Here is a 12,310-nt window from a genome sequence, read left to right as displayed (position 1 = left end):
TGAACATATGAAAAAAAAATCCAACATTACTCATAAAAGAAATAAAAATTAAACCTCTACCGAGATACCATGTCTCATCCATTAGGTACATCAAAGTCCTTCACATCTCACTGATATTTGGTCTGAGCATCTAGGTCTTAATTTCCTTTGCCAATATTATCCCAGAGTAAACCCAGACTAGCTGAAATATGAATATGCCAGCTTTCCTGCCACTGGAACAAAATACCTAACACTTACAATTTAAAGGAGATGTTTCATTTACTTCATGGTTTGGAGGATTCAGTCTATGGTCATCTGGCTCCCAGGCGGAAATAGCATGGTAGCACAGCATGACAGATGACAGCAGCACATTTCATGACAGCCAGGAAGCCAAGAGAGAACAGAGGAGCCAGAGGCAGGAATAAACCCTACCGGGTCACACTCCCAGTGATCAACCCATTGATGAGTATAATGCTCCTATGATGCAATCGTCTTTTACAAGTTCTACTTTTCAACACAGCAGACTTTTGGGGGTATTCTAGATCTAAACTAACATTCTTTCCTGCTCCCCACCCCAAGGCTTGTGTCCATCTCACTATATAAAATACATCTAGTGCACCTTTAAGAGTCACCAAAGCCTTAACAGTTTCAGCAGTCCTAAAAAGTTTAAAGTCTCCTCTGAAATTCAAAGCAAACTCTTATTGGTGACTCCTTGTAAAAAGTAAAGAAGAAAGTTAAATACTTCCAGGACACAATGAGATAAGGCAAATATTTCCATTACAGAAAGAGAAATAGGAAGGAACTGGACCAAAGAAAGACAAACATTAAATCCTGCAAATCCATGTGCAGCATGGACTCCAGGGGAGTTTGTGGCTAGATGTGAACTCCAAAAGGCTTGGGCAGCCCTGCCCCTGTAGCCTTGCTGGATGTGGCCTACATGGTCCTGGGCTGGCTCTGCTTACTGCCTGTGGCTTTCCTCAGGGGATGATCCATGTTTCTGGCATCTCTAACTTCCTGGGTTTGCCATTGCACTGTGGCTTCACTCTCACATCTTCAGGCATTGCCTTCTTAAGGGTGAATTGCTTTGCCTCCCAGGCCTCCCTTTAAAATCTGGGTGGACACTTCCGTGACCTCACAACTCTTGTGTTTTCTGCATAACTGAAAAATCAGAACTTAACCAATGGTCCCAAAGTCTGTAAGCAGCCTGGTCCCTTTGGACTATGGGTGCAGAGGTCTCTGGGTACTTGGACGGCTGCACTTTGGGAAACAAATCCCTGGGAACTAATTCTTTAGGAGGTCTTTTTTTTTCTCCCCCTGTATCAGGGATTGAACTCAGAACCTTGTGCTTACAAGGCAGGTATGGTGTCACTGAGCTAAATCCCCAGCCTTAGGAGGTCTTTCTTAAGCAGGACAACACAGGAGCTCTCTTCTCAAATGAAAAGTTTACACACTTGCACCTTTGAGACTGTGATAGGTAAAATCTTGCTGATTCCTGTGATTCCCTCAAGGCATCTTCCTTCTTGTTCCTGTACAAAGTACTAGATTCCTTCTTAATGGTGCTAATCTTTTCAGCAGACAGACATCTTTATGGCACCAACTTTACAGAGTTCCTCCTGATCCAAAATTGAAGTTTTAAAAAGTTTCTGCTCTGCCTTTGGACCCCTATTCTCACTATAAGTCTGGCTAAAAGCAGTCAGCAGTACCCATGCTACAGCCTAAGTGTTGAGCTGTCTTGACACTTCCTTCACCAGATTAATTAGTCCATTGCCCTTAATCTGTCTCGCAAAAGTTCAGGACATGGGCAAAAATGTAGACAAATTTTCTGCAGAGCATAACATGTATGACCTCTAGTCCAACTGTCAGTGAGTTCTTGTTTTCAACTGAAACCTGAGACTGGCTTTTATCATCTGCATTCCTATCAATATTCTGCTCTTTTGGGCTCTGACAAGAATCACCCATTAGCCATTCTTATAGCATTCTAAGGCTAACTTGCAGATCCAAAGCTTTCCAAACTCCTCCTGCAAACTAGTGCCACACAGTCAGGTATAATCACAGCAATGACTCCACTCTTGGCATCAATTTTTGTATCAATCAACTTTCATATTGCTGGGAAGTAATACCTGACACTCACAGCTTACAAGAGGAGAAGTTTAATTTGGCTTGTAATTTTGGAGGATTCAGCCCATTGTAAGCTGGCTGCAAAACAGAATGGCATGGTGAAAGGGCATGTGGAGGAAAGCTGCTCATGTTATGGCAGGCAGCCAGGAAGCAGAAACAAGGAGCTGGGGACAAGAGTATGTTTAAGGTTATCACCTGCCTCCAGTGACCTTCTGACCACACTCCACCTCTTAACAGCTCATTCAGCTAAGAACCATCAGTGATCAACCCACTGATGAGTACAGTGCCCCACGATCCAATCACTTTTCCAAAAGCCCACTTTTCAATTTTCATAATTCACACACACACACACACACACACACACACACACTTGAAATTTTCCCATTAGTTTTGAGATGATCAAATTTAAAGCTTGTGGTTACTGTAATTGAATATTGTCCTGGGATATGTCATGTACCAACATATTTTGTGAGGTTTCGTATTATTGGTATTATTGAAAACATACTGTTAGCATCAAGTCCCTCCACCATCCGTAACAGTTACCTCTCTTGGGGCTAGGCAAAAATAGAACCATAGTTGTTACATACAATATCATATATGCATACCTTCATATGGCAATCATATATCTAATTGTTCATAACATGGAAGGGAGATAACTGTTTTGTTCTCATAAAACAGGATACATGTAGATGAGCTTTAACTGAAATCTGTTCATACTGCAGTGACACAATGAACTAATTTTGATTTTTCTGGTTTAGTGTTTTAGTTTAAAAGGTTGCAGTCAAGCTCAAATGTGCTTGGCTTATTTTTATGTTTCCCTAAGATCAAAGTTAATACAGAAAAAGCAGAATATATAGGGCCAGGGATTTAGCTCAGTGGATCCACCACCTCCCTCACAAGTGCAAGGTCCTGAGTTCGATCCCTGGTACCCCAAACAAAAACAACCAACCTTCAAAAAACAAAACAGAATATGTGCTTTCCATCCTTAAGTAGCAGTTGGATACAGCTAGGAATTGAGTGTTTGTGTTCCCCAACATTCATGTTAAAATCCTAGTAACTAACGATGGTATATGGAGGTGGAACTGTAGGGAGACAATCAGTAGATCAGGTCACGGGACTTGAGATCAATGACCACGTGAGACGAGAAGACTGCAGCCTTTTCTCTCTCTCATGTGAGCACACAGCAAAGATGCAGTCATCTGTGAGTAGGGAAGAGGTCCCTCCTAGAACCCAACAATTCTGCCACTCAGGTCTTATACTTCCTGCATCTAGCACTAGAGAAACAAAATGTCTGTGTTTTAGGCTGCCCTTTCTATGGTGTTACAAAAGCTGGAACTTGGATATAATTTCTCAATTATAATCGTGTATCTATGACATTAAACTATACAGTGTTTCAAGTGGGGAAGCTCTGCTCCTTAAGGGGGCATCTGGAAAAGTCCGGATAACTTTTTTTTTACAGGATGCTTCTCAACAGGTGTCCTACAATGCTCAGCTTCCAACAGCACAGAATTATTCCCTACAAAATATCCATTGTGCCCAGATTAAGAAATCCTGCTTTACTGACCTTAATTTTTACTTCCCTGGAGTTTTTCTTCTGTCTCTCATTTAGGAGGAACTTAAAAACCAAGACAGAGCGATACAGTATTTAGAACAAGTAAATCTGGTAATTAGGTCTATGAAATATTTTACTGGAAGATACACATTGTTCCAATTTCCTATTTGGATTTACAACTAGTAAAACACATTAGGTGTTAATGCCCAAAGTGAGAGGATTTCTTACTAGTCTTTAGATTACTAAATAAATCAAGATTATTACCATCATTCACACCAGCGTAATGATGCTCCTCCAGGAATATATTTATCTGCATAAAAATCATCATTTTATACAAATTAAAGACAGTTATTAAGGGATCTGCCTAGGCAAGTCTTCTCAATTTCTCTTAGTTTGCCCTTTCTTTTGGTATCAGAAGTAAAATATTTTAGACTGGATATTAGATCTGCCTCTTCCTCTTCTCCCTACCCCAAATTACTTCAATATCTACTGTCATCTTTCAAATAAAAGTCTTACCCAGGGTTATTTTCTTTAATTTATTTATGTAATACAGTGTAGAAAGCTATCATGGCATAAGCAATGATTCTGTACAATCATCCTGCAGAAAAAATTTTTGGGGAATTCTTGGTAATTTGAAAACAGCAGAGCACTCCCTCCCTCCCACCCATAAAAGTGCTTACAATGAACAGGGATTTTTCTTTTTAATCAACGATCCAAAGATATATGGACAAAAAAAAAAGTTCAAATTCTCAATGCCTAATGTGTGCACATAAAACAGGCACAAAGAAATAAACATATCTTCTTAATTCCTATATCACAAATATAGCAGAAGCAGCAATCTGTACAGTAAAATGCAATCATGGAAAAAAAATTCTCTAAATCATTTGGAATACTTAAAAATGTTTAAGTGTAAAATGCATAGTGATCAGAAAAAGAATACTTAGGCAAGAGAAGCAGCTAAACTCCCACGTTCACATGAAGCATCCCCCATCGATTTTTAAAGCATATTTCAAGTAGGACTTAATTGGATCACAAACCACAAGAATAATATACAACTGGCTAAGGGGCTATGTATGTGATAAATAATCAGGAGAAAATCTATTCATGCACTAGTTTGATACAGCTAAATTCTTTACAGTACACAAAACCCATTAATAATGTAGTGTGGAGACCAACATGTAAAGAGAGAGAATACATTACTGATTTGTATATTAATTCAAGTTCAGGCATCTACTTGTGTTACAGCACAGCTGTCAAAGGCGGTAATGAGTAAATAATAAAACAGAAGGGTTTGTTTCTTTGCACATTATTCTATAAATGAACACCGATGGGTAGTGAAGCAATGGTTTTGCTGTCCAACTTCAGAGGCTGCTGGGGCGGTGGTCTAGTTCTGCATCTGCTCGAAGAACTTGTAAGTTGGGTTCTCATAGCCGTTCTGCTGCATCTTGGAGAGGTGGCGCTCTTCGGGGGTTACAGCGGCATCAACCTGAAAAGCAAGCACGACAGTTTAATCAATGTATCAGTCTTTTAAGGGTGCACAGAGGACCACGGAAGCACTAAAAAGGGCACGACGCTCTTCTGTTGGCAAGGCTGAGAACACCCATGCTTTATCCCATCTTGTAGCCCTGGGGATTGCATTCGGGGCCTTTGCACTGAGCCCTTTAAGAAAATTCGTTTTAATATTTTTATTTTGAGACAGGGTCTTGCTAAGTTGCTAAATGGCCCAGGCTGGACTTCTGATCATCCTGCCTCCACCTTCCCTGAGTGCTGGGATATTTTCTCCAGTTACCTAGATGCTCCATCTAGCCACCAGGTGGCGCCAAGAACCTTGCCGCACACACTCAGGCCTACAAAGCGTCCATTGGTTGCTTTGTATTTTTCGACCTAATAGTAACTGCGTAAATCCTGTTGGCTAAACAGGGACAAGTAGCCAGGACAGAAGACTGTTGTACTTGAAGACATGCTGGTAAGTTAGGAAAGAAAAAGTCCAAGAGTATCATGGAGAACAATGGTCCAAGTAGGTATGTTACAGGTGACACGCCCACCTCCAAATCTGTGTAGGAAAAAGAAAAGCTTGATTTCTTATAAAACTGAGTATATATCTTCAAATGCTTACTTCATTTGTCCATTTCCACCAAGTTTTATATTTGTAAATAAGCTAGAAAGGCCAGAGAATTTTGTGATTAAAATAAAGACATACATATCAAAGAGGCTATTTCTACAGGGCGTGGGGGTAGAAAAATACAGCAAAGACACGATGTCCTAGATTTTATATATATTTAAGTGAACACTAAGATGCCGTTGAAATATGTATGGTCAGCTAGAGTTTTCAAAGAGATTCTCTCTGCAATGCAGCGTTTCTCCTCTAAGATCAAGTCACTTGGCTGTCATGCTGCCCCTCTCAGTGTCAGGGTTAGGCAGGACCCGTGGGCATTTATTTTCCACAGACTGCATTGTGGGCAATGGCTGTTCTTGTTTCTATTAATATCTGCTGTATCTCTCCCAGAACACAGAGAAGTGGTACTTAATTCTGAATTAATAAAAACTTAGGTTTTAGTTTTTGTTTTTTAAAAAAAACCTCTCTTCTTGAAAACCATTGGAGAATGAAAAGAAATGATGCAAAAACAATCACGCTGAAGCCTATTTTCCATAAAAGACGAGCAGTATCTATGGACTTCCCTACAAAGGGATATCTTCTGCTCTGCGCAGAATGGATCTGGGCTCCACTCATTCCCCGGAGAACCCTGCAGGCCCATTCGCCATCACTGAGCGTTGCCAGGCAGAATCTTACACAGCCTTTTTCCAGGCAGCCCAGTAAGATCTGAACCCACATGGCTGTCCCACAGCTGTGGCGCCCGGAACCCCATGAAGGAAGACCACCTAAGAGCATGTGCTTAACTCAGGTCGGAGGATGGAGCTGGGTGAACCCCAATGTGTGACTCCCACACGTGGGGTCTGGTCTGGAGGTGGAACTGCTGCCTCGGCTAATCCCAAGGAAGCGGGAGTAGTAGGCGGACGGCTCTGCCAGGCCCGCGTCCTGGGCCTGGATTCTGAGATTCCCAATTGTGGCAGAGACCCCATGCTGCTGTGTGTTGTTTCAGGCTGCCCTCCTGCCAGAGCAGCCTGGCTTCTTGGCTGCCAAGTCAGGTTATTCCAGGGATGGGCGACTGTGTTTTTCCTCAGAATAGTGCCACCGAGAGCCAGTACTGAGGCCACTGCTCCAATGGATGCTCAGAATCATGTCCCATGGGAGAAATGTGCAAATGTTATCCCATCCCTTCCTCCCCTTTGATCTACACTGCCATCAACAGATGAGGTCACCTGGCTTTAACTGGCAACTGTGTAATCAGCCACAGACTTGCAAAGTAAATGGCATCATCAAGGATTAGCACCCACTGGGGATTTCATTCACCTTCCAAATTGGATGGCAGGGAATAAGCTGGCTATGGCACTACGCTACGACTTGGGCATATCTTTTTGCTCTACACCATCTCATGACTCAGATTTCAAAGAATGGCAAAGTTTTCAAAAAATTATCTTGCTTTGGAGATTAAGCATGAAGCTGTTTCATCTGAATGTAGGGAAAAAAAAATCATACAGCAGGCGGCCTGACTGTTGAGACTATCCTACTTTTATCTCCTCCAGGAGGCAGGTCAACCTTCACACTGGCTGTCAACAATCACTTGCATTCATCAAGGGCGCCAGAACATCGGGCGATGTAATATAGTTTTGTCTCCTTCTCAAACTCCAAAGCCAAACACATCAGAGCCTCACCAGAAATCAAGGCACCGAGGCCAGTATGCAATCCAGGCAGCGAACTCTCCTGTCTTTTTCTGGCCTGATTCTACTTGCTAATCCTCATTTCTCTTTGCTGCTGCAAGGGCAGCTGTGCCGTGCCCCTCCTGCTGTGGGGTGGTTTGGCCTTCTGAAGTCAGGAGCTTCAGGAGAACAGATTAGCTTTACAAAACAGCACCCAAGGAGTTGGAATTGTAACTTTTTAATCTCAACATCTTGAGAGCTAAAAGCGAAAAACTGAGTATTCACGTCCACGGAAAACCTCCTTTCTCTTCATCCAGCAAGGCCTATCAGTCCTTGCACAGGTTCAGCGACCACAGTGTGGTGAGCCACCACATGAACCCTTTCCTCCTCTGCCTGTGCCAACGCTGGACAACCATTTCCCTTAAAGCTGAGCTGGGGCTGGCTTGAACCATGGTGCTAATTCTGGAAGAAAGGGTGCAGCAGTGACGTGAGGGACAGTGTCCATCTTCTCATCAGGCAGGCACATCTGACCCCTGCTAAGCTGCAAGCCCACAGGTGAACCACTTCTGAATTTCCTCTCTCCTGTAGCAGACGTGACTGATGTGAGGCCCAAGTTGGGCGCTCAGTGCAGTGCACCGTGTCCTCCTGAGATCTGGGGCTCCCTGGACAGCTCTTCGGCCTGGCTCCAACTGGGCACTGCAGCCGGCATTGTGACAAGCTGAGCCCAAACAGCCAGATTCTCCCAATGCATTCCAGGCAAGTGCTTTACCAACAGAGCTAACCCCTGTCCCTCTCTGGCTTATGTGCCATTCCTACCTCTTTCTTCTCACTCAGTTCTCTGGAGCCTCTCATTTCTTCACTATATCCAGGATAATTTACAGTTCAACTATCAGATGGCAGAGATAAAACTCTATTTAGATCTCCTTAGTTTCCAGTTCATCCCATCACATTGGCTCTAGTGTATTTAGTTGCAGATGTAAGCCTGGACACTTCTGTTTAACAACCACCAGGATGTGCATTAATGGATGTCCCTTGAGGCATGACACTAAGTCAGGCCAAAGACAGAGCCCTGGCCCCGAGGGTTTCCCATTTCAGATCACTGAAGTGAATGGGACGGAGAGGAGGGTAAGACAACTGCAGCGTACTAACAGCAACATCAGAGGAGGTGGCACTATGGGAAGGAAAGCAAAAGCAGAGAAAAGAGCAACAAAATTTTCAAGCTAGTGATTTACCCCTGCTAGTAACCTCTCAGTATTGGTTTCTGCTCAATTTTATGCATACTCATTTTCTTAATGACGATTCCACATCTTCACAAGTAGTTTAGTTATGTTTCTTGTCAGCAGGCAGGCAGAAGTCCTTTGTAATCAGTTTTTATTCTCTCCTCTGACTCTCCTTCCTCTGCCTGCTGCTCACTGGAAGGCACCTGCAGACCTGCAGCCCACTCTCTCTTCTGTCCTTCACTTCCCATCTCACCTCATTACTTTCCTCAAGAGCTCTATGACACCCAGGGGTCCACATAGTGTCTCCCTCCGGGGGACCAAGGCCTTGCCAGGAAGGAAGGACTTCTAAGGACACGTGGTTATGACGTCATTGGAATGACATTGCTCAGGAGAAAAGTCCCATGTCTCAAATCCATGAAAAGCTAAATAAGCAACTTCCTATTTAGGTCGTTAAAGAGAGGGCTAGGGAATGGGGGTGGAGAAATATCTGGAATTCCAGATCTGCGAAAAGAAGATTTTTTTTTTTTATATTGCACAATAAAGAGACTTTGTGCCCTCATTTTCTTATTAAAGGTGAAGTCTCTGTCTTGGAACAGTAGTACAAAGACCTACAATACATTTTTATTTGCAAATATCCAGTGTCCATGCCCATCGGTGTTGAAAAGTGCTATCCTGCCACTAAGCAGAAGCTGGAGTCAGCGGGCGCTGCAGGAACATCCCGAGATGGCAGCGATGTGGAGAATGCAGCTGGCCCTCGTTTTCTCCACCCTGGGACTGACACAGTGGGCAACTCTGGGAAGAGCATGGGAATGGCCATTGCTTCGCTGCTTGTGGCACAAATAAAGCAGTCACTTTCCCAGAAAAGCATGGCTGGTAGCTGACAGGAAGAATCTTGGGCCTCACGGTTAATCAAGTCATCCAGTCAATATTTCTTGCTTATTTTGAACAAGCAGCAGCTAGCAAGCATTCCACAACTCAACTAATAAAAATACCAGGCTCATTTTCATCTCTCCATCTCTCCCAAGGCTTCCCTGGGCTCCCCATCTCTGAAACTTTCTGCAGGAGCGTCTTACTCCAAGAATGAGAGAAACCCTTAGACCAGACTGCAGGAAGGGTGCTTAAGAGGCAGTGAGTTATCTTGGAGACAAAAGATTACATTTCTTCTCTGCAACGTTTATGTAGAGTCACCAAATGGAACCGGTATTCATGCATGTGTCAGGGATTCTCAAATTGCACTATATGTCTCATGCAGCTGGGAGCATTTTCAACCCTCAGAATCAAAGACTTGTATTGGGGATTTTTGTTTCCGTAAGGGGGCTGGGTGGTGACTGGAAATGTGTCCTCTAAGAAAAGTACCTGGTAAATGCACCCACAGGAGAGGGAGCCCCAGTAGAGGTCCTGCTGTCCTGCCCAGCCTCGTGGGGCTCTGTTATGGGCTGAACCTTGTCCCTCTCAAATTCTTAAAGTCCAACCCCCAGTACCTCAGACTAAGTTGTATTGGTAGATAAGACATTAAAGGAGGGTTAAGTGAGGTCTTTCGGGAGATCTTATGGTGTCTTCCTAAGGGACATCAGGAGAGCCAAGGTGCAAGGCCTCCGAAGAAAGAAAACTTGTGGACACTCTGATCTCAAACTTCCAGGCTCCAGCACTATACGGGCATACATTTCTGTGGTCACCAGGCCTGAGGTGCTGTTATGGCAGCCCTCGTAAACCAATCCAGGCCCTGCGACCTGTGGCATCAAAGACAGGCGCCTCCATTAATGAAGTTTTTTAAACAGAGCGTGGTTGCCTGGCAGATTCATCGGTTCAAGGCCATTAAAAGACAGAATTCTATTAACAAAATGAAAATGGCTTTTGAATTACTCATGGAAGCTTTTTCCCTAAATACCAAATTAAAATGGGAAAAACTGATTTGAGTAGAAATGAGAGAAGCTGACACTGCTCATAACGTCTTGCATGGTTTTGAGTGACACGGCTTAGATATACTCTCAGAAAAGAGTGAACCTCCAAACTTGATTACAGTGATTGATTCTTAGCTGTGTTCACACTCTAGTGTGCAAACCATGCAGCTCTCTCTGCCTGCTTCCTGCTGTTTCCTAGGCTTCATTCATTATCACACTGCTCCTTAGTTCATCCACACCACCATGAACAGGGAAATAAGACCAAAGCCAATTCCCGCCAGCAACTCCTGAAAACAAGATGCCTATGGGGACTATAACTACTGAGCAAAATGAGATTTCTGGCCTTACTGCCAACTTATTTAAACTTTTCCTGCTCTCCTATAATCAAGAATGGCTCAGAACACAATTCCTCGGGGATCAATGCAATGTTAATTCATTGGGAATCTGTGGATTTTTCTCTGATGATAAAAGGACAGTCATGAATAGTATGTGAGGATATCTGGACCCGATGTAGTACAGGTGAAAACTTCTGTCTTAGCCTTAGTTTTCTCATCTACAAAATGAGAGGGTCAGTTTGACCACTGAGTTCCCTAAAAAGTTGGAAATACTGTGAGAGTTGTGATTTTTTTTCCTCACCAAAGCTGCATTTTTAGTACACAAAAAGAACTTATGTTTTTTCTTTCTTTTCTCTGTATCATGAGTTTAGGCAGTTATACTGAGTCTTGCAGCTACTCAAATGTTGGTGTTATCCACTACTTCTATACCTACCTGTTGCATTGGGCCATGGGAAGAACGATTACAAAAGCAGCACAGTGGTACAATAATTTTGATCACTGGCTGGGCGTCTTCTTGCTACTGTACCAATAATAACTTGGAAACTAAGGTTTTTTAGGTGGAAGTCCAGGGTAACAGGCTGAAAATGTGTGTTTATCTTTGCCTGGTCTTTGAGAGGCCAGAATATTTAAGAAAAAAACTGCCTAGGAGTAGATGTGTTTATCCACTTTCTTTTTCCATTTTTTTGACTTCTGAGGTTGTTTTTGTTGTTGCTTGTTTGTTTTAAAAAAAATATTTAGGGGTAATCACAATTTTTCAAGCTATTATTTTCATCAGTATTACTTTGGTAATTTCAGTGCAAATTATACATTAACACAACAACATAAAAACCTTAATACCCTGACCATAATACTCACAATAAGACAAAATGAATGAAAATCAAAGCAAGAAAATAATAGCTGGAACCTGAACATCATGGAAAATACTGTTTTCTTTTCCAAAGAAGAAGCACTTGGGAAATCCTTGGACTGCCATTCAGCATAATTTCCCCATGGTCTTCCTTTAATTCCCACTTGCAAACATACCTCAAAGTTTACCTACCTCCACCACACCATGATGGATAGATGTGTATTGTTTCTTCTTTAGCATCACCAAGGTGATGACAATCACTGTTGCTATGACAACACCGCCTACCATGAGTCCAATAATTGCACCTTTGTTTGAACCCACATCTTCTGCAAAGAACACCTTGAAAACAAATCAAGAAAAAGGACTGTTAAGTGCAGGAGCCATCGGGATAAGGTATGTGGAAAGTTTCAATATTCTCTCCTGCCATAACTCAATCTTGCACTCTGAGCTGGTTGGTCAGTTAAGAAAGACAATCTTAATCTATGGAGCAGAGGGCCAGGGATTTAGCTCAGTGGTTCTACAGCCTACCTCGCAAGTACTAGGTCCCAAGTTCATTCCCCAGTACAAAAAAAAAAAAAAAAAAAAAAAAAAAAAAAAAA

The 12,310-nt window shown here is 42.7% G+C and overlaps 1 protein-coding gene across 6 annotated transcripts in view; it reads right to left on the bottom strand.

The window, feature by feature from the left end:
* Positions 1-4,860: 4,860 nt before the first annotated feature.
* Positions 4,861-12,310, bottom strand: part of App (amyloid beta precursor protein) — a 186,755-nt gene continuing 179,305 nt past the window's right edge. For all 6 annotated transcript variants that reach the window (XM_010608564.1, XM_010608565.1, XM_010608566.1 and 3 more), the window contains 2 exons: positions 11,904-12,050; positions 4,861-5,135 (listed from right to left, as the gene is read on the bottom strand). In XM_010608564.1, the coding sequence (XP_010606866.1) occupies positions 5,034-5,135; positions 11,904-12,050 (249 nt within the window). In that variant the 3' untranslated portion in view covers positions 4,861-5,033. The remainder of the gene's footprint in view (positions 5,136-11,903; positions 12,051-12,310) is intronic.

The sequence above is a fragment of the Fukomys damarensis genome, unplaced genomic scaffold (genome assembly GCF_012274545.1).
Source record: "Fukomys damarensis isolate Sample0158 unplaced genomic scaffold, DMR_v1.0_HiC HiC_scaffold_24, whole genome shotgun sequence".
Lineage (NCBI taxonomy): Eukaryota > Metazoa > Chordata > Mammalia > Rodentia > Bathyergidae > Fukomys > Fukomys damarensis.
The sequence above is the reverse complement of the archived record's forward strand: the minus strand, read 5'-3'. Positions and strand labels throughout refer to the sequence as shown.